Source organism: Sorex fumeus, unplaced genomic scaffold (genome assembly GCF_029834395.1).
Source record: "Sorex fumeus unplaced genomic scaffold, SorFum_2.1 ptg000037l, whole genome shotgun sequence".
NCBI lineage: Eukaryota > Metazoa > Chordata > Mammalia > Eulipotyphla > Soricidae > Sorex > Sorex fumeus.
This window is the reverse complement of record NW_026606094.1, coordinates 28,718,722-28,742,406: the sequence shown is the minus strand read 5'-3', so window position 1 is coordinate 28,742,406 and position 23,685 is coordinate 28,718,722. Positions and strand designations below refer to the sequence as shown.

Here is a 23,685-nt window from a genome sequence, read left to right as displayed (position 1 = left end):
TGCTGATTTGTTTATACTGTTAAGAAGTCAAACTCCTTTGCATCTACCCAGAATATAAGTCATTAATTTAAAAATATAGATGTACATCCATTTTCATTCCAGCCCTATTTATAATAACCAGGATCAAGAAACAATCCAAATACTCAGTAACAGATGAGTGAATGCCAAAAAAAAAAAAAGGCGATGCATATACATGATGGAATGCTACTAAGCTAAAAGAATGGGTGAAATTCTACCTTTTGCTACAACTTGGAACTAGTTATAGAGAAAGGTAAAACTTCATCCTTTCTCAAAGAACTTGAACTAGTTGCATCAGGTTAAGCAAAATAAGTTGGACAGGGGACAAATGCTGGATGATCTCACATACATGCAGTATATTAAGAAACAAAAAAAGGAATTGGAGAATGGCAAATGAAAATAATTCCTTGGACTCTGACAGTAGAATTGAGGCTACCAATGTACGGGAAGAAATCCCAACATAGGGGACAAGAAGGGATAGGACAGACTTTTACATTACTACCCAAAAAAATTGAAATTTAAAAATCATGGTCAAAAAAATGAGTCGGTCATCCCTGATCACAGAGGTTTCCAACAAAGACCTTCTCATGAATTGAAGAGAACTTTAATACCACCCTAACTTAAGCAGCCCTAGACTCAGCATGTGACACTTACTTTACAAGTAATTTTTTTCTTATTTTGTCATGTTTTCAATTCCCCTTTGCACAGCCTCGGACCCAAAATTATTTTCCTCTTTGGACCTCATGGGACCAGTTTTCAGGGTTTAGCTCATGTCAGGGCTCAATGATACACAGCTGTTTTAATTTACTAATATTGATTTTTACTATTCATATTTCCAGTCTTCAGATAAGAAATTGTCCTTCATGGTTGTGAGTAGAAGAAGAGTTAAAGATAAACACTTTCAGGGGGCCAGAGTAACAGTACAGCAGGTAGGGTCTTTGCCTTGTACACAGCTGACTTTGGTTCGATCCCCAGCATCCCATGTGGTTCCCTGAGTACTGCCAGGAGTGATTCTTGAGTGAGGAGACATGAGTGACTCCTGAGCATTGCTGAGAATGGCCCCTCAAAACAAAAATTAAACAAATAAAGATAAATGCTTCACACTCCATCAGTTCAGTTAAAATAGTTTTCAATCTCAGACAATTGGGGAAAAATAAAACAATGGAGTCAATAACTGTTTTCTATTTAAAACCAGAGCAAAAACTAGAGACCATAGATCTTAATAGGTAGACTATTTACCTAATTGTTATTTCATTGGAAATATTTTGCAAATTGAAGAAACAAATATTTGGCCTATAGAAGCTAAGTCAGAATACCTTAATCTGATCTCTAGGTTTTATAGAAAATCCCTAATTGAACCAATAAAGATGATCAAGAAATCATTTTGGAGAAATGGGACTTAGAAAGAACTATTAGTAATTTATACTTCATTGTGAGTTGATTAAGTCTGATTTTTCTTTGTTCTTTTTTGTTTTGGGACCAAACCCAGTGGTGGCCAGGGATCACTTCTTGCTCTGGGCTCAAGGGTCACTCCTGACAGGGTTTGGGGTACCATGTGCAGTGCTGGGATCAAACTGGCCATGTGCAGGGCAAGTGCCTTAATCTTTGGGTTATCTCTTGAGACCCTGATTCTTCCCGCCTCCTTTTTTTATTTCCTTTAGTTTGTTTGGGGGCCACACAGGGTGATGATCAGGGCTTACTCCTGTCTGTGCTCAACGATCACTCCTGTCAGGCGTAGGGAACCATATGGGATGGGATGCCAAGGATCAAAACAAATGCCCTACTCTCTTTACTATCACTCTGATCCCCCTGTTGATTTTCTTAACCCCTTGAGAAGATTGAGTAGCAAAGAGTTTTAAGAATTTTGAGAAGTGAGGTTTGGAGCAATAGTACAGTAAGTAGGGCATTTGCCTTACACATGGCCATCGACCTGGGTTCAATCCTTGGCATCCAATATGGTCCCCCAAGCACTGCCAGGAATAATTCCTGAGTGCAGAGGCAAGAGTAATCCTTGAGCATTGCTAAAGGTGAGCCAAACAGTCAAAACAACAACAACAACAAATTTTGAGAAGTGAGTAGGGGATGAACTTGAGGTACTCCTGCAAGGAGCTGCTTTCAGAGTTTAGAGACCTCACCAGGAAAGTAGCTCAGGGCTGGAGAGCAGGTGCCCACATTTAATCCCTGGCACCACCTGGCACCTGAATACCTCTGGGCCTGAACAAGCACGAGCCCAGGGTTGAGCATTTCCAGAGTCATTCCCATGTCACACTCTGTTCCCACTGGAAGTGACCCTAACACCAGTCAGGCTGACCACTACAAAAAATATATATATTTTCCAGAGACCTCCAAAGTCAAAGAAAAAAAATTACTTGAAGTTGGAAGTGTGTCTTGAAAAGGAATATGAAACCACAGAAACCACAGAGATCATTTTACTAGAGAGGTTCCCTTGGTTCAACTCAAAACGTATTCTTCAATCAGGAAAAAAAAAAATCAACCTTCTCCCCCTACCAAAAGAAAAAAGTGAAATTAAAAAAAAAAAACGTAATTCTGAAAGCAATGATGTAGTACATATGCCACAGTCATATTCTAGTCTTTCTCAGAACTTTTCATATGCTGGGACATACTTACGGGGTAATAAGTCTGCAGTATTTCATTTTAAGGATCCGAAGTTGTTTGCAGCCTATCTGAAGGTTCTTAAGTGTCCGATCAGTAAGCAGGATACACCCAGAAACATCCAAAATGTGCAAGTAAGGGCATTTGGCTGATAAAAGTTCCATCGCTGCATCAGTAATCTGAACACACAGCCAGAGTAAGTACTGATTAGTCCCACAAATTCCACCGCAGGCAAGAACAGTGTACTTTCATCTCTTTGGGCTGCTATAAGAAAATATCATAAGTTGGATAGTTGGATGCTCTACGGACACTCCTCATGGTTCTGGTGCATAAGAAGTTGAGGATCAAGGTCCCCTGATGAGTTCCCTCTTGCTGGTGTGTGAATGATTACTTTCTTACTGTGTTTATCTATGGCCAAAATAATGCTCTGAAACTTTGGTACATCTACACAATGGAGTACTATGTAGCTGTTAGAAAAGATGAAGTCATGAAATTTACATACAAGTGGCACTACATGGAAAGTATCATGCTAAGCGACATGAGTCAGAAAGAGAAGGATAGACATAGAAAGATTGCATTCATCTGGGGAACACAAAGTAACAAAATAGGAGACTAACACCCAAGAGTGGCCGAGATTAGTACCAGGAATTTTGCTTCATGGCTTGGAGGCCAGCCATACATTCTAGGGGAAAAGGGAGCTCAGATAGAGAAAGGAGCACCAAATAAAGGGTGTTGGGAGGATCCTCCCAGGATGGGAGAAGCAGGCTGAAAGTAGACTATCAACCAAACATGATTGCCACTCAATGCCTCTTTTGCAAACCACAACACCCAAAATGAGAGAGATAGAACAAAAGGGAATACCCTGCCACAGAGGCAGGGAGGGATGGGGGGATGGAGGGTGGGAGGGATTCTGGGATCCGTGGTGGTGGAGGATGGGCACTGGTGGAGGGATGGGTGTTTGAGCATTGTACAATTGAAACCCAAGCACAAAAAAATTTGTAAATCTACAACTGTACCTCGTGGTGTTTCACTAACAAAAATTTTTTTAAAAATGTAAATGGTGGAGAATGGGCACTGGTGGAGGGATGGATCATTGTATAACTGAAACCCAAGCACAAAAATTTGTAAGTCTACAACTGTACCTCATGGTATTTCACTAATAAAAACTTGCTCGAGCGGGCCCAGTAACATCTCCATTGGAGACTTTGTTGTTACTGTGTCTGGCATATCGAATACTCTCGGTAGCTTGCCGGGCTCTCCGAGAGGGGCGGAGGAATCGAACTCGGGTCGGCCATGTTGGCTGCGTGCAAGGCAGACGCCCTACCCGCTGTGCTAAAAAAAAATAATGCTCTGACTTGATTCCAGAAATATTCTTATAAAGATCCTAATTACAGCATGGGCTCTCATAACCTAAGCTAAAACCAATTACCTTCCCAAAGCCACACTTTCTAATACTATTATATTGGGAGGATTGGGTTTTAAAATATAAATTTGGGGAGGACACAAAGATTCAATCTATAACACAAAATTTGGACCTTCAAATGTTTTTTTTAATCCTCTTGCACATGATAGGGGATTAAATCAAGTTAGTGATTTAACTATTTTCAAATAATGTCAGAACAGTACACTGTGTTTCAAGTGACACCAACAGAATTTGCATTCTGTCTAGTTCTAGAAATCTTTGGTTTGGATGAGAAACTTCATCACACTTTTCTTACTAATATCTGCCATGCTAATATGAGCAACGGTGAAATAGCATGGTAACAGGATTTGACTTAAACTTGAAATCCACTCTAGGATATTACCAATTTGAAGATGTAGGTTTAATAACATGACATCTGAAAAACACATACAATCAAGCCTCTCTGTCTGTCTGTCTGTCTCTCACTCTCTCTCTCTCTTTTTCTCTCTCTCTTTAACATTAAGCTGTAGATTGGATCAGATTGCTATGTGAAAGGATCTAAATATCTCTGATGGTTTATGTGTGGAGCAGCATGGTTCTGGAAAGGGATGAGACAGAAAGATGTTGGCAGGCAGGGAGGGAAAGAAGAGCATAAACCACTAAGCCTCTATGGAGATCACTGAGAAATTCTGCTGAGGGGTCCAACATCATGAGAGTTTGCCCAGATGTTTTGCAGAGGTAATTCAACTCTACTCTTCAGATTCTTTTTTGTAAGTCAAGGCCCAGTTTCTGAATTTATAGTGAAACTGAGACTTACTAAAGAATCAACAATTACTCTCACTCCAAAAGAAATTCTCCTCAATCTAGTTTAACTTTATATATATGTATATATATATAAAATTTATATTCTATTTCTTAAACATGTATGTCATACGGCTGGAGAGTCAGTACAGAAGGTAAGGTATTTGCCTTGCATGTAGCCAATCCCGGTTCAATCCCCAGCATACATACTGTCCCCTGAGCACTACCAGGAGTAACCCCTGAGCACAGAGCCAAGAGTAAGCCCTAAGTACAATTGGCTGTGGCATTAACTCTCCCCTCCAGGAAAAATAAAAAGTAACCAATAAAACTTGGCTATTATTTTTTAACACAAATTTAAAGTATGCAGGAAACCCCTTCAGTGTGAGGAAAGATGAATGTTGACATTGCTAAAGCACTCCTGTTTCCAGAACATACACAGCAACTGATGTTTACAATTGCAAATGACTTTTGCCAAAACATAGCAACGAAAAATGTTCAGACATACTTGCATACTTGGAGAGTCTCATGTTATGGCCAGGAGGATGGGAGAGAGACAGGCATGGGAGGTGGGGAACAGCACCCAGAGCTTTAGAGAAAGAAAAGACAATGAGGTGATGGAAAATCCTGTCAGGGGCTCTTGGAATGCTAGACTTAATTGACACTCAGGGAGCAGAAAAGGAGCCTCACAATTCCTGTAGTTTAGCTGCTCAGAATGTTGAACTCCTGACATAATATAGCTCAGAATCTATAGGAGCTGGGAACTGGAAGTGCAGATGACTCTGGTGGCATTCTTCTTTCCCAGATACAGGAAGATCTCAGCCCAACTGAGCAGGGACTATGTTATTCCCATTTCAGTGCTGGGAACGGTAACAGAACTAAGGCATGAAAGGAAGCTGGCCGCAAGGAAGAGCTGGCCCTCTGAATAAGGCAACCACTCAAGACTGTCCTGTGGCTTCGGGGAAACAGCCTACAATGAGGAGCCTGCACTCTATTCCCAGTGAGTGAGTGAGTGTGTGTGTGTGTGTGTGTGTGTGTGTGTGTGTGTGTGTGTGTGATGAAAGCATGAACGCTGCATGCAAAGTCCACCTGGCCAGTGCTGCTAGTGGGCTCCTTGGCCCAACACACTTCTAGATCGGATGATGCTGATTCAGAAATGGTCAGAAAGAAGAACAACAGAGGGTCAGGAAACATGCTCGAAGGACTATACTCATGCTTTGAATGCAAAAGACCTGGGTTCAATTAATCCCCAGACACACAAGGTCCTCTGAACACCAACTAGGAGAGACCGCCGTGTACTAAGCAGTGCCAGGAGTAATTCCTGAGCTCCCCTCAGAACAAGCAAATTAAAAACCCAAACAACACCTTATTTCTCTGATTCCAAACAAATACATGACTCAGCAAAAAGAATTTTGTTGTGAGCTTTCTGGTTTTACAGTGTCCTAGTTGTAGCACACCAGCTTCCCTGTTTGTCGTTTTTTGTCTCAGAACAACTGAACAGGAGAGGTTCTAGCCTCCCTCTGCCTCTGAATCTGCTCATCACAGAAGCCCAACGACTAGAGTAATTAGTGTTAAGGAAAGCTGAGTGAGGCCCACACAAACTTCTTCACATTAACAGAGGATCTAGCATTGGAGCTCTGTGGATCTGGTTCTGGGATGAGGTAACATCAACACCCCCAAATCTGAACGAGCTGGGGTGCGGTAACCTGAGACAGGACGGTTACCAAACAGCAAGTCTGTAGAACATCAACTATCCTTGCTGTTCAAAACTCTCAGTTGACAAAAGAATAGGCTCAAAGGGGCAAATGAAACCAGAGAAAATGCACCCCACCCCCTTGCAGCTTCTTTACCTCTGCACCCAAAGAACCACACTGAACTGTTGTTGAATCCCTGTTTAGAGAAGATCTCTACTCCAGACCCACACTCATCGTGTCCTCAGAGCAATCTGAGGGCAGTTCCAGACATGAGGCACCCATGCTCAGCTGCTTGGTTTGGTTCTTGAGTCAACAATCTAATCTTTGAAGCCTGTCAGTGTGCATGAGAGAGCAGATCATCTGAACAGATCATGAGAGATGTGCAGGAGAGAACTGATCATCTGAACAGATCAAATGGCAATTCTGAAGAGTTTGTTTTTATTTATTTTTTGTTTTGTTTCTTGGCCCATCCAGCAGTGTTCATGGGTAACTCCTGGTTCTGCACTCAGAATTCTGCTCCTGGTAGCATGGGGGGACACTATAGGAGGCTGGGGATCAACCTCAGGTCAGTCACATGCCAGGCAAATGCCTCACCTGCTGTATTGTCTGCCTCTAGGTCTAAAATCTGTTTCTTGATATGGACTTAGAGCCTTTGGATATTGAGGGAAATGAAAGTAGGTTGCAATGTCTTGTTGGAAAGTATGATTCTAATCTGAAAAGCAAGACAAAACACAAATCTATAGCCATTTCTAATCTCTTTGGACACAGAAATAATATGCATAAAATGCCAGTGATGGTAATGCTTGGTCGGGGGAAAATCATAAACTCTTTCTTTATATTTTACACTTTAATCTGTAGTCTAAAGTTTTCATAATAAACACATATTTATAAGCATGTTCCAAAAGTGATTAAACTCTTGAAAATATGATGATTGTGTGTTCTTTCCAGTGTCACACTAGAGTATTGCTTAACAGGAATTCTACAGGAAATTATGCCTTTGACATAATTTTTGTGACTGATTAGAATCCAAAGTCAGTGAAGTTATATGTTAATTTGTCGTATTTTGTTCAGGATAAATTACAAATTATTTATCTTTGGTAGAAACTATAACCCTAAGATTCTGAACTAATTACCGTGTAGGACATTAGCCAATTTTGGATCTAATGTAGCATTACATTCCAACATTCTTATTTTCAGTTTCTATAATCATTTTGCACCTCTAAGAACTGATTTTGCCATTTTTTACTGATTACCTTGTTAATGCACTAAGTTTTTTGACACATTTTCATTTGTTACGTGAATTTTGTTTTTTTAACTTGAAAATTTTACTTTGACACAAGTGAAATTACAAAGCTATCTTCAATTTTGGGAAAGAAACCAAAATTAATGAATAGCACAGACATGACAAAGAACTTGGTTTCTTTCTCATGTCTGTGCTGTTCATCAATGTTGATGAGTCCAGGCAATGCCTGTTACTTCAAGAGGATTCTTTGGTTGAACTTCACTAAGACATGTCTGAACTCTGACACTTTCACATACCTTTGGACAGGCAGCAATGCTGAGAAATGTGAGATTAATACAGTAAATGGTCAGTGCTTTAATACAATCATCTGACAGCTGAGGGTAATAAGAGACATCCAAGCAGTCCAAGATTGATGAGCCTTTGCAAAATGCCTGTAAGAAATTTCAATGTTTTTTTTTTCTTCTCTATAGTTATGTTCAAATTCTAGGTCTGCCTAGTGTCATTTTATCCATAACAATGCATTTCATTCCTTAATGTAACATCCCGCATGGCAGAGCCTGCCAAGATACCCGTGGCATATTCGATATGCCTAAAATAGTAACAATAACAGGTCTCATTCCCCTGACCCTGAAAGAGCTTCCAATATGGCATTTTTAAATTTTTTTTATTTTTTAATTTTTATTAGTGAAACACCATGAGGTACAGTTGTAGATTTACAAATTTTTGTGCTTGGGTTTCAGTTATACAATGATCAAATACCCATCCCTCCACCAGTGCCCATTTTCCACCACCATGGGTCCCAATATCCCTCCCACACCCCATCCCCCCCCATCCCACTCTGCCTCTGTGGCAGGGCATTCTCTTTTGTTCTCTCTCTCCCCTTTTGGGTCTTGTGGTTTGCAAAAGAGGCATTGAGTGGTAATCATGTTTGGTCTATAGTCTACTTTCAGCATGCTTCTCCCATCCTTGGAGGATCCTCCCAACACCCTTTATTTGGTGCTCCCTTATCTATTGAGCTGCCTTTTCCCCTAGCATGTGTGGCTGGCCTCCAAGCCATGCAGCAAACCTCCTGGTACTAATCTCGGCCACTCTTGGGTGTTAGTCTCCTATTTTGTTACTTTATGTTCCCCAGATGAATGCAATCTTTCTCTGTCTATCCCTCTCTTTCTGACTCATTTTGCTTAACATGATACTTTCCATGTAGTACCACTTGTATGTAAATTTCAGGACTTCATCTTTTCTAACATACAGCATTTTTTTTGTGAGTAAGGAGAGGCTGCTAAAATCTCAGGACTGGGATGAATAAAGATGTTACTGGCGCCCGCTTGAGTAAATCAATGACCAATGGGATAACAGCAATACAGTGATACAGTGAATGTGACCTCTCACTAGAAAAAAAAATAACACCCAAATTTCATGGGTCTTTTGTCTTGTTTTGATCCCTGGAACACATTCTGTAATGCCTTGTTCTCCTGGCCTGGTGCAGGGGAGGATTATGTGCTTACAGGGATCAAAACCGGAGTTCTCACATGCAATACATGTGTTCCAACCCTTTGAACTATCCCCCAATTGCTACATTTCAAATTTCTCTGCATAAAAAGAGATTCGAAGGGATAGCACCAAGATGACTGAATAAGAATAGTCTGTGTTTACCTCCTCCTAAGATCAGAACAAATCATAACACCAAAATGTGGAATAACCTACACAACCTCTATATCAATTTCGTTATATCCTCCCATTTCCCCAAACTCACTTATCATATTGCTTAGGGTAGTACACAGGGAGAATCTAGCTTTGAAGGCTAAGAATTAGTGGTCTTGAATCTTAGCTTGAAGATTTAACTAGCTTTTCGATGACAGTATAATAAAGCAGTGGTACAGTTTGGAACATTTCTGGCTATAAACCTTATCCATGAGCATCAAGATTTAAAATGCTGTCATTACTCAATAAGTAGTAGACGTATGGCTAACTCTCTATAAATGTCATCAGGGATATAAAAAATTGTACCCCACCTCCATCCCTTCCCTTTGTTATGGCTTCTCATACACTTGGTTGTGGCACTTGCCAATGCTCATAAACTTAGTGCAGATTCACCAGAAATTGCTATCCCTGAGCTTAAGAATTCTGATTTAATAAGACAAGGATTTTGCTGTGCTTCTGGGTATTGAATCCAGGGCCTCACAAATATAATACATGCATTGTACCACTGATCTACAACCCTGACTTAAGCAAGGATTCTCAGGTTGCAATGGGTAGACATTGTTCTTCTACCTAGAGAACGAACAGAGTACAAGAAATCAGAGAGAATAAGAAGAAGCACTTAAAGAAACAAACTTTAAAGGGAAATTCAAGGCTCTTAGTGTATGAAAACCCATTTTAATAGCATCTGTCAATGTCAGACTGCTTGAATTATTTCTGCTTTTTGTCAGAATCAATTCTTTGAAGTTGAACGGTGTCAGAGTTTTTAAATTAAATAACATATAAATGATTATAAGGTCTATGACTATTAATAACAAATCAGATGAGCGAAGTCAGATCAGAGGAATACGTCATAATTTTTCCTCTCTTCTATTATTATTTTCTGTAGATATACGTAAGCCATACTAAGTGCTAAAGTTTGTGGCATGTTTCCACAAAATCACCCAGGAAATTCTGTTTTTACCCACAGATAAAATTATATTAATTGTTTTTTGCTCAAGTTTACAGAATCATATCAATATCAAAGCTACTATTTCCCTGGAAAAATATTAAACCACGTTTCCAAGTCAAAATATTTTATAATAAAGGGAAAGTACAAAAGTGATCAAGTTTGGCTCACATCCCATTTATCATATCAAATGATTTTGCTGTTAACAGATTTTATGTTAACAGTCCTAAAGAAAGCTTCCAAATCTCTGAGTTAAGTCATTTCTTCCCTGCGTCTTCTGAGCTGAGTCTGGATGTGGGGCTTAGTGACAACATTCCTAGACTGGGGCTGCAGATGAAAGTGAGTTCACTAAGATGCACCGAGATCATAACGGACTTCTGCCAAAATCCTGATTTAAACCACCTCAACAGATGGCAGTTCCCAGACTTGAACATGCTCACCTCATTGTGTCTTATGACATTATCTCTTGACTATTTGCCTCATTTGGTTCTGATTAATTCTCCTGCAATGTTTTATGGTGTGTTTGATTTTTCTTCCTATTGATCATCCTGGAAAAATCTTGTGCTGTCATGACAGCACATACATTAACACTGGAACAATACAGAGAAGATCAGCATGACTCCCTCCTGACAAAAATGACCACAACATTGTGAAGCACATCATAAACAAACACAAATTCCTATGCTATCAAGATCCATTTGGTATCCCACAGACGATGTTTTTGCTGCTTCAAAGTCTGAAATACAACTTCCACAGTGTTGTTACAAACTGAATTCACAACTAGTCTCTTGAGTGCCTAATCCACGAGGGTAGTTACACTCCAAAGACAGTCTTGTTTTTACCAGGTCCCAGAGAATTCTGGTCTCTGTATCATCCAAAACCAAATTATGCAGAGCCTGGGGCTTCCTTCCTAGGGAGCAGCTACTATATTTCCATCCTCTCTACTTGGGGAGTCCAGGCTGAACTAAGCTTAGCTAAGACAAGACACCTTTTTCAAGAAATATACTTTTTTAGAAATATGAAGAGTACTAGGGTTGGAGAGGTAGTACAGTGGGTAAGGCACTTGCCTTGCACATGCCCCAGGCCTGGGTTTGATCCCTTAAATCTCATCTATTTAAGACTTAAGAATAACCACCTTCAAGGATTCCATGCCGAAATCTTTGGTCTGGGGAAAAATCATGCACAATTTTAAACTGGAGGCTGATAGCAAGAATTATTAAAAGTCATAACATGGAGAAATCATAGATTCTGTGATAAACACCATAGGGCTGGAGCAGTAAGACATTGGGTAGGGTGCTTTCCTTGCATGTAGCTGACCTGGGTCCAATCTCTAGCATTCCATATGTTTCCCTGAGCACTGCCAGGAATTACCCCTGAGCATTTGCAGGTGTGGCCCCAAATCATTATTGTCATCATTGTCATCATTGTCATCATCGTCATCATCATCATCATCATCATCATCATCATCATCATCATCATAATATTCCAGAGGGGCAGCTTAAAGAGGGAAGAGTGGACTCTGAAGGAGTATCCTCTTTTTGACACACTTTTTATGGTTCTTTGTAGATGCTCCACATAAAAATAACAAATAGTACATTGATTTTGCGTGTGTACAAGCACTTGAGTTTTCCAAGAATGTTTCTCCCATGTGGAAGTGGGCAATAAGCCAAGACTAGTATGGAGTATTGGTAGTTTCAACTATTTTTCAGCCAAGAAAACATGGCACCCATTACTCCAGTGTCTCTTGAAACGCTACAGGCTGTGGAAATCTGACAAGCTGTCAATTCCCATGTCCCTTGAAGTCTGGCAAATTTCTAATTCCAATGAATTGGCTCTAAATTAAATAAATACTAGTGTAGGAGCAACTGAGAAAATGAAACTTATTTTTCAGACTTTGTGAAAAGAATATCGCCACTTTTTTAAATAGGAGTTTGTGGCTCCCACTTGACTCAAGGTACCTTGGTTGTCGAAGGTATGTTGTTCTATTATAAGAACTAGGAGACTCTTCTTGATGTGAATAGTAGGGAATAAAAGATTTCTGTAGCAAAGATCTGACTTGTTTTAGATTTTGTGGAAGTTGGTTTTTACACTACATACTCAGTAACTCCTTATTCTACTGAAGAAATACTGAGTTCTCTGTCCCAAGGCAACTCCGTAAAATTCAGATTCTGAACCTGGGAGATTCTGGGATCTTCATCACTGACATCACACTGACACTTTAGTCAATTATTTCTTAATGATCACCTGGAGTTTTAGCGAGGTTATAAATTATCTTAAGCGGAATTACTGAGAGATAAAGTTGTCCAAGCATCTAGATTGTTCCATCTCCTTGTATCAGAGATTTCAGATTACATCAAAGGTTAAGGTCTAAGATCCTATTGGAATGGGATTCTTTGTTGTTTCTCTTTCAACACATAATCAAACTTTATCCCTGGAGAAGAGGTGGAGTTATCTCATGTTTTGATGAATTTTGAATGACTTCATCTTAGAAACCAAATACAAATCAATGTTGGTTTTTTTTAATTTTATTGAATCATCATGAAATAATTACAAACTTTCATGTTTGGGTTACAATCACATAATGATCAAACACTCATCCCTCCACCAGTGCACATTCCCCACCACCAATCTCCCCAGTATACCGCCCCCCTTCCCCACCCCCCTCTGCCTCCCTGGCAGACAATATTCAGTCGGGATGGTCCATGTGTGTAGAAAGTAGATAATGGACCAAACCTGATGACCTCTCAGTGTCTGTTTTGCAAAACATAATGCCCAAAAGTAGAGAGAGAGCATGGGGAACAATATTGTTTTTTTTAAAAAATGTTATTGGGGGGCTGGAGCAATAGCACAGCAGGTAGGGGATTTGCCTTGCACGCGGCCGATGTGGGTTCAATTCCCAGCATCCCCTATGGTCCCCTGAGCACTGCCAGGGGTAATTCCTGAGTGCATAGGCAGGAGTAACCCCTGTGAATCGCCAGGTGGCCAAAAAGAAAAAAAAAGAAAAAAAATGCTATTGGGCCAGGGATGTAGTTCACCAATTGCATGCTTGAGACTCTGAATTAGATCTCTGGAACCATAAAAAATTAAATAAATTAAAGTAAAGTAAAATTAAAACATTTAAGAAAAGCTGCTGTGTGGAGCCAATACGCCTAATCCATCTTTCACAGAGTAAGTCTGCATGTGTCAGAGTCACTAATATCAATGTGGGTTGAGCACTGGGATAGGGTGGGGAAGTATATCAATTGGTGAAGTGATTGATGAGACTCTTGTATAAACATGAATAATTATCAGAAGCATAGTGATTCAAAGTAATAATCTATGATCAGAAAAGAGTCACGGCAGAGTAATTCATTCTTGCTCTTAGGGCAAGAATGAAATACAACATGAATATTAAAGTAAGACATGAACTGAATTCCATGCATTTAAAAAAAATTCAGAACAGGACAACCAAAGATTATTCTTGGGAATGAGGACTGAGACAGGACTGTCACTTGATGAAATAGGTTATCCCAGTACTTGCTAATCTGAGCGTCCATACATAGATTTTATTCTCAAGCACATACAGTTCAGCATCCAAGACTGAGAGCCCTAATCCCTAAGTCCCCACTTAAACTCAACCTGGAGCAGATCCACATCTACAGAGTCATTGACTTACAGATCATTCTTACGTCAGACTCATGTAATAGATCTTGTTCTGCTACTGTCTCAGCTATGAAGAAGCTTGTGATTTCCCCCACAGCTGCACTTCCCATGTTCCCTTATTCCTTGAGGTCTTCTACTTCCCTCTCTAATTGTAATTTCAGATGAATCTTCTACTAAATTTTAGATCAGGTTAAAATGCAAAAAAAAGCTTATAATTCAAGAGAATAGATGTTAAAATATATGAAAAAGCATACCAGAAGAGGAAGACTTTTTTTTAATGCCTAGCCCAGCCATAGCTCCTTGTCCCATGAAGTATCTAGAGCTTGTAGTAGCCCCAGAGCTCTAGGTGATAGATAAACTGCCCATGGTGTTTGTTTCTCACCTACCTACCAGTACCCACAGCTGAAATGTTTTCTCTCAGCATTTTCCTAAGTAACAGGTTTACTTCTCTTTTAAGAGTCCACAGTGAGGTGAAGAAGAGCTGCATGCGAGGGTTTATTAAGTTGATGGCAAGGTCCACACTGCTATAACTGGCTCTTCTGCTTTTAAGGGTATCATCAGCATTGCCAAGAATGAAAAGAATTTGTCTGGGACACCAAGGGTCGCTTTGCAGGTTGCTGTATTACACCGGATGAGTCCAAATACATGTTATGGAGAGTAAGGAAGATGTTGTGAGTACCAAAAGAATTCACACCACTTCCTCTCCTGATTCCTCATCAAGGTGAATTCCACCAAGTTGATCTGGAGACTATCAAGGTTACTGAATTCATTAAGTTTGCTTAATTTGCTTAATTAAGGTTACCTGAATGCTGACCAGAAGAGCTAACCCAGGAGGGAAAATGCACAATTACCAATGAGGAGAGACACCCTGAATCCTTTGCTGGGGTTCAAGTGAAAGATGCCATCAGCAACAGTTTTGGCATCACTGTCATCATTCCAACACTTTTATTATTAACAAAGGCAGCCAACCAAACTATGGATTCCTCTTCCCTGAGATAAAGAAATTAGATTCAGCAAGGTTGAAGAGAGAGATAAGACATTAGCAGACAAACATCAGTGGGTGTGGCCCTAAAACAAAACAAACCAACCAACAACAACAAAAACAAAATATATAAGGCACATGCCAGGCAGAAGAGACTCCATGCTATATGCCATATCTCCCATTTTTCTTATGTGGTTATTTTATGAGCTGAGTTCTGCTGTCAGAGCTTTCTCTCTCTCTCTGTGTTTCTCCTTATATATCCATTTCTGTTGTTTTCTTTTTTCATAATTAATAAAAGCAATCATGAAGTGACCACTGTGCTAAAGCAATAAAAGCTAAAAGGGAGCCATTTGGGAGCTTGAAGAACAATGACAATGATCTAAATTGGAATCCTTCCCACCCCCACTACCCAAACCATAAAGAACAAATAAAACTGTACAGGGCTCAGACATGTATTGTTATTAAGAAACAGAGAATCCAACCTTCCAAGTCCCCTGTATGTAAGAATATAAATGAAAACAAGCCCCAACTGTGCCCCTAGCTAATATCTAGACATAGTGGAAAAGGGAATCCTCAGGACTCTTATATGAGTAGAGGGATGGGGTGAGCTTTGATACAGCATAGATAGGACTTCTCCTAGAAAGAATAGGTGCAGCAATAAATGATAAAACTGGTAGTTCATGTGTCTGGTCACATGACTTTGTTCTCGGAAAGAGCTTGAAATGAGCGCCCCTAACAAAGGATTCATCACCATACAATTGACAAGAGTTTAATATCCCAAGCAGGTAAAGAATGCATATAACTACACAACAAAAGGCAAGAAAACCAGTCAAAATATGGGCAAAGACCTGAAGAGACACTTCTCCAAAAAAGGCAGACAGATAACCTGGACATATGAAAAGAAATGGTTAACAACACTTATTATTGGGGAAATGCAAATTAAAGCCATAGTGAGTTGTCACCTCCCACTGCTGAGAACAGCCCACATGAAAAAAATTGCAAACAGGTGTTAGTTAGGATACAGACATAAAAAGAACCCAGGGGTCAGAATGTAACTTGGTGCAGCCTCTATGCAAAATGGTATGAAGAAGGCTGAAGCCATAGCAGAGTGGGTAGGGCATTTGTCTTGCATGTGGCCAACCCGGGTTCGATTCCCAGCATCCCATATGGTCCCCCTAGCACCACCAGGAGTGATTCCTGAGTGCAGAGCCAGGAGTAATGCCTGAGAATCGCTGGGTGTAACCCAAAAAGAAAAAAAATGGTACAAAGAGTTTTTTAAAAAGAAAATTCCAAATGATCCTAGGTATATATCTGAAGGATATGAATATACTAAATAAAATGATATTTTCACCTTTATGTTCATAGAAGTATTATTCACAATAGCCCAAACCTGGGGTCATCTTAAATGCCCATCAGCAGATGACTGGAGAAGTGGTATATAAAATTAGAGGAATACTACTCTGCATTTGAAGTGTGACGTCTGATTTTTGGGGGGATAGGCTGGAGTGGGAGGAAAGGATGGTTCTTAAAGTGATTCTGCTAAGATTCTGAGATAAGGAAGTGAGAGTAAATTAGTAGACAGTTCTACTCCTATGCAGGATATGAGTAAATAAAACTAAAGGATTAGAGAGGGGAAACAAGACTATCCCTAGATTTGGTGAAAAATGAAAAATAGGGAGAAAAAGAGGAGGTAGGGCAGAAGGTATGGGTAAGAGGATCTCTTTGGTTGGCAAGATGACACTGGAACTTTGGTTTTGGCTATGATGAGTCTTACACACACAGGTGTGAAGTTAAACCTCTAACGTTCCACAAAATTGCAAACCAATGATTAAAGTCATTTGATCACTTGAAATCCCGTTATTCATCGATTTGCTCGAGCAAGCACCAGTAACGTCTCCATTCGACACTGCCACGTGCTAGTTTAGCCCTGCATCTGCTCATTCTAGGAATACGAAGAGCCTCAAACCGATTGTTCAGGGTCTTGACAAAGAAGTCTGACCATCTCGTAGATGGGCGGCCATGTGATCTTTTGACATCCCGTGGAATCCAGTCGGTAATGACTCTAGTTCAGCGGTCATCTCCAAATCTCATTACGTGTCCAGCCTGTCTGATTTTTGATTCCTTGGCAAACAAGACAGCATCCCTGACTCTTGATCGTTGATGGAGGTCAGAGCTCCGGATTCTTTCTCTCATTTGAGTGAAGTGGGTTACTCCAAGCATAGCTCTTTCAATTCCTCTTTGGGAGACCTGAATAGCGTTCTCATCCTGTTTTTGTAGGGCCCAGGTCTCTGAGGCATATGTTAATACAGGAAGAACAGTGGAATCGAAGAGATGTGCCCAGAGCTGGAGGTTCTTCATCCTCTTAGCTATTTCTTTGACATTCTTGAAGGCATTCCAAGCCACTCTCTTCCTCCTGCGCAACTCAGGTGCCAGGTCATTCGTCATGTTAACTTCTCGACCTAGGTACACATAACTGTTGCATTCGGAGATGTTCATTCCATTGAGAGTGAATGGAACATCAGGAACGAAACTGTTTCTCATAAACTTTGTCTTTGTGAGATTCAGCTATAGTCTGACCTTACCACACTCATGGTCAAAGTCGGCCAGGATTTGTGCCACTTGGCTAATGTTTGGTGTTATTAGAATGATGTCATCAGCAAAGCGGAGGTGGTATAGTTGCCAACCGTCTCTCTACACTCCCATTCCTTCCCATTCTAGTCATCACGTGACTTTCTCGAGGGTGGCACTGAAGAGTTTTAGTGAAATAGTGTCACCCTGCTGAACCCCTCTCTTGACATGGATGATCACTTCCCTGTAGTACAATGAGATCCTGATAGTGAATCCATAATACAGCTCACAGAGGATCCTAGTGTATTGAGTTTGAATGCACTGTTTGGCTACGAGTTTGATGACTGCTTCTGTCTCAACAGAATCAAAGGCCTTCTTTAAATCAATGAACGTTAGACAGAGCGACATCTTGAACTCCCAAGAAACCTCAATGAGCTTGGTTTTCGTGTGGATATGGTTGGTCGTGCTGAATCCTTTGCGGAACCCGGCTTGCTCACATGGTTGTCCTTCATCTAGTGTTCTGCCAATCCTATTCAGGATGACTCGAGTCAACAGCTTGTAGATGACAGACAATAGGCAGATCGGGCAATAATTGCCAATGTCATGGATGTCTCCCTTCTTGTACAGTAGTACAGTCCTGCTGGTTTTCCATTGGGATGGAACCTTGCATTCAGACAGGTAGCGTGTGAAGAGCCAAGCCAGTGTATTGATGAGTACCGATGGCAGATTCTTCAGGTGTTCAGGTCTAACCTTGTCTGGGTCTGGTGCTCTTTGCTTCTTTACTGACGAAATGGCATGTCAGATTTTGGAAGGGAGAACGTTGGGAATGACATATCTATCCTGCAGAATTTGGTATGTGGGCAGGTGGACGTGGCTATCGAAGAGATCTGAGTAGAAGTCATGGATAATCTTCTCCATTGCCCTTCTGGAAGATGTGATAGATCCATCAGGATGTCGGAGGGCAGTCATCTTGGTCTTGTAGTTGGCGAAGGATAGGCGGGCTTTGAGAATGCTTTTCCCTACTTCTGCCACATCTGCCAGAACTGCTGTTCTCTCTTTGAGGTCTTCCTTCATCGCTTCTCTGCACTGTTTTGTGAGCTCCGACGTTCGCTTGCGGTTGCCTGCGGCTTGCCCCAAGCCATGTTGGTGAATAAGCTCAAGAGTTTTCAAAGACAGGCATCTGTTTTGTGGCTATCTCTCTCTTGGCATTCTTCACACAATCATGGAGGTGCTGAACCATGCTGCAAGCTACCTGGTTCTGTAGTAGAATTTTACAGAAGGTTTTGCAAAATGCTGAGCCCTGTTCTAGAGTGCTGATTCCTCTCTTCTCGCAATCATAGATAGCCGCAGCAGAGCCAGAGATTGTTGTGAAGTTGAGTGAACTGCTTATAGTCATGTGGCACACAATCTTAAGAGAGAAAATAAGTTCTGATACTTTAGACCACATTCCCATACTTCCAGAAGAAAAAGAGACTTGTTGTTTAAATGGATATTTTATTTTTAAATTAAAGGAAAAACAAAAAAATAGATAACGTCTCTTCTTTTGGAGTGCTAGGGAACAAACCCAGGGTCTTAAGGCAGGCAAGGAAAATGTTCTACTAATGAGTTACATCCCAAGCCCAAATGAATAGAACTCTCTACTAGTTTTTATTACTGTAAAATTTGTTAAGAGGACAAAGAACCTCCGGCTCCAGACACATCTTTTCAACTCCACCATTCTTCCTGCACTAGCATACGCCTCAGAGACCTGGGCCCTACAAAAACAGGACAAGAACACTATTCGGGTCACCCAAAGAGGAATCGAAAGAGCTTCGCTTGGAGTTTCACACTTCACTCAAGTGAGAGAAGGAATCCAGAATCCTGACCTCCATCAATGATAGAAGATCAGGGATGCTGCCTCATTTGCCAAGGCATCGAAAATCAGATGGGCCAGACACATAATGCAATTTGGAGATGACCGCTGGACTAGAACCATTACCAACTGGATTCCATGGGATGTCAAAAGAACACCTGGCCACCCACCTACAAGATGGTCGGACTTCTTCATCAAGACCCTGAACAAACGGTTTGATGCTCTTCATGTTCCTAGAGTGAGCATTTGCCCCTGGGCTACATTAGCACGAGACAGGGTCGAATGGAGACATTACTAGCACCTGCTGGAGCAAATCGATGAACAACTGGATGACAAGTGATTACAAGTGATTTATTATTGTAGCACTATAGCACTGTCATCCAGTTGTTCATCAATTTGCTCGAGCGGGCACCAGTAATGTCTCCATTGTGAGACTTGTTACTGTTTTTGGCATTTTAAATATGCCACAGGTAGCCAGCCAGGCTCTGCCATGTGGGCGGGATACTCTCGGTAGCTTGCAGGGCTCTCTGAGCGGGATGGAGGAATCGAATTCAGGTCGGCCATGTGAAAGGCAAACGCCCTACTCACTGTGCTATTGCCCAGCCCGGTTTTTATTTTTTTTACTAGTTTTGATTTTGATTTTTACTAGTTTTTTACTAGTTTTTATTACTAGTTTTGAATATTGACCACTGCTTACATCACCATTCTTGAAATAAATAATCTCTTTGTTGTTGTTTTGGGGCCACACCTGGCAGTGCTCAGGGCTTATTCCTGGCTCTGCACTTAGGAATCACTCCTGGCAGGCTCAGGGCACCAGGTGGAATGCCAGGGATTGAAGTGAGCTGCATGCAAGGCAAATACTCTACCTGCTATCACTTTGGTCCCAAAATGAACAATTCTAAAGCCTCTCTCCACACAATCTGGACATAATAATTATATATGTACAGTGACATGAGCATTCTAACATAAATACATTAAGGTGTTCATATACATTTAATTTACACATATTAGGCATATAGATATGCATATATATTTGCATGTAAACATGTAGATAACATAACACTTAATTTGCACACACAGTACTCAGAGGTATATATTTACATATATACATATTTTGATATATAAACACATGCACACTTTTCAGTTCAGACACATATATGAGTTTTTGCAGTGGGTCTCAACTAAACTGATTTTCCTCCTCCCTAAAAGCTGTTCTGAATCAACTATCTCAACCTACTTACCCTGTTTTTGTTTGTTTGTTTTTGGGGGGTAGAGGTGTTTTGGACCATACCCGGTAGTGCTCAGGGCTTACTTCTAGCTCAGTGCTCAGGGATCATGTCTGGTTAGGATTTAAGAGACCAAATGGGATGCCAGGAATCGAACGTGGGTTGGCCACGTGCTAGGCAAAATTCCCTATCCTCTGTACTGCTCCTTTCCTGTCAGGCTAAAATAATAAAAAAAAAATTTGTCTAGTTGGATAGTTTTCACTCACAAACATTTTCACTCACAAATGTGCATATGTATAAATATGCACATTTATACATAAGGATGTTATGCAATGCATTTATAGTGTACTTTATTCCCAGAAAGGGAATTGACTAGACTTAAGAGATATAAAAAACAATGAGTAAATAATTGGATTTATTCCAATTTGTTCTATCGGATTTATTGCATTAGTTTTATCCAAACAATTTAATAAGACAGAACTTCCAATTTCTCTGTATTGTTACATCCCAGTTAGACCAATTTATTTCGCCAAACTTGACAGTCTGTTATTTAAATAAACTTATAAAATTCATGAGAAAACAATTTCTTGAGAAACACACAATTATAACTATCAAACATCACTTCCAAAATGCACGTGCCTTTCAAGAACACCATATATTGTTAGTTTAACAAGGACTTTAAATGTCTAAGATTCACAGAAAAAAAAAACTGAAGCAAATAACTAAAACCAGATTCTAAAAGAGTCAATACATCTGAGGCTTCACACCACACACTCAGTCTGCATGTGCTGTGGTTTCCAGTAAAACACTGAAATGAGGTAATTTTTTATTTTTATGTTCATGACTCTTGCAAAACCTAAGGCAAGAAAAAAAGTTTTTTTCCTAATTTTTCTAATTAAATTGTTGTGTAGAATATACCTTGTCAGTATCTTGTGTTACAAAGAGAAACTGCTGTTATGTTTTATAAGTAACAAGAAAGAAAATAAATTCCAAAATAAAAGATAATCTAAACATCTCATTTAGTTAACTATTTTACTAACCCCCCGCTCTCTCCAAATCCAGATATGAAATTGCACAATTGGCGTATGTGTCACTTTCCCCTCCCCTCTCGTCTCTTCTGGGACTTAATAATTGAGCTGGCAAAGGCAAGGAGGAGGGAGAGATTACCAATGCCCCTAACTGTGAACTCTGGAATCTTGGAAGAGGCAAGACTGACTTAAAGTCATTGTTCTCTCTCTCTCTCTCTCTCTCTCTCTCTCTCTCTCTCTCTCTCTCTCTGTCTCACCTCTCTCTCCTATCTTCTATCTCTCTCCTCTGCTCTTACCTCTTTTCTCTCATCTCTCCACAACCCAAAAGAAGCAGAGAAGGAAGAAAGATGATGTGAAAGATGATTTTTTTCCCTCCATGAACTCAAATAGAACAACTTATCGCATGCAACAAATAATTCTGAATTTCCATGTTTTGGCACTTTATTTCTCTTTTAGATAGCTGAAAATAAGTAGGTACCAATTTTTTAAACATTACATTTTGAAATTATGCAAACTCTACTGTATGATCACATGGTTTATTGATTAGCATATGAATTATATTTGAAATCTCAGAGAAAACTCAGAAATAGTATAATTTTTAGGCTCCAAAGAGAAAAAAATGCATGCAGTCCATAGAGTCAAAGAGAAATGGGAGAAAATACTGGCTTTCTGATACACAATTTGGTTCAAACTCTAGTCTCCCAAATAACATTTTAGAAATGAATAAGTGACAGACATCACGAGATGGTGCCATTATAACAGTAGGTTTTAATACTTCTAAATGATTTGTAATTATTAGTAAAATAATTATTTTGCTAATTATTAGTAAAATAATGACCATATAAGAAATATACCCAATATTAGAAATGCTAATATTTAACTACTTTATATTTTAAAACTTTTGTTCTATAACCTTGTTAAAGGTCTCATGAACGCCTGATGATCATTGTTATGGATGATTTTCTGTATTCTAAAGTCAGGCTAGTTTGCTGAGAAACTGTAAGAAAAATCAGTCATTTTGAGCTGCTTGAGCCTAAGTTTCCTCACTTGTAAAATCAAACAGTTTAGATGGTTCTGCAATTTTCTCAGCTTCAAAATTCTAGAATATGCTAATACCGTCTAAAGCAGCATTTGACTTAGTCAAACAACTTATATGATATTTTAATGATCTCGTGACTGATGTCAGAAGTTCTTGTAAAGTCATGGGGCTGGAGAAATAGTCCAGCAGATAAGGATCTTGCCTTGCACATGGCTGACCCAAGTTCAATCCCTGGCACCACATATGTTTCCCTGAGCCCACCAGGAGTAATCATCGGGTCACAGAGCCAGGAGTACACCCAGAGCACAGCAAGGTGTGTGGCCCAAAAATGAAAAAAGAAGACTAAAAAAAAAAACAAAAAAAAATCAGAAATTTTTATAAAGCAGAATTAATGTTCATGAAAGACAACTTCAACTATCCCTTGAATAATATCCTTACACTTATTGGTATGATAAATCCTTTTATTTTAGTGAGAAAGTTACATTTTTCCTTTTTTTCACAGCTAGTTTAGTCCCAGGGTTTTAAAATTGTAAATGTTAATATTGTAACTTTAACATAAATTTTAATATTATAGCTTTAATAAGCACTGCACACTGTCCACTCATTGTTCATCGATTTGCTCGAGCAGGCCCAGTAACATCTCCATTGGAGACTTTGTTATTACTGTGTTTGGCATATTGAATACATCATGGGTACCTTGCCAGGCTCTGCCGTGCGGGTGAGATACTCTTGGTAGCTTGCTGGGGGTCACACCTGACTCAGTGCTAGAGTCACTTCTGGTTGTGGTATAGAGGACCATGTGGTGCAGGAGCTTTAATAAAATTGCTTATTTTACTTTTTCCACTTTCCTTTTTGTTCATGTTGTAATGATCAGGGGGTACACATGTTTAACTGTGGTGTTTGCTCAATTAGGTTGCAGTTCTGACAAAAAAT

The 23,685-nt window shown here is 39.9% G+C and overlaps 1 protein-coding gene across 1 annotated transcript in view; it reads right to left on the bottom strand.

The window, feature by feature from the left end:
- FBXL13 (F-box and leucine rich repeat protein 13) overlaps positions 1–23,685 on the bottom strand; it is a 219,903-nt gene that overhangs the window by 3,840 nt on the left and 192,378 nt on the right. The window contains exons 19-20 of the mRNA XM_056118511.1: positions 8,065–8,199; positions 2,647–2,810 (exon numbers count right to left, since the gene is read on the bottom strand). Coding sequence (XP_055974486.1) covers positions 2,647–2,810; positions 8,065–8,199 — 299 coding nt within the window. The remainder of the gene's footprint in view (positions 1–2,646; positions 2,811–8,064; positions 8,200–23,685) is intronic.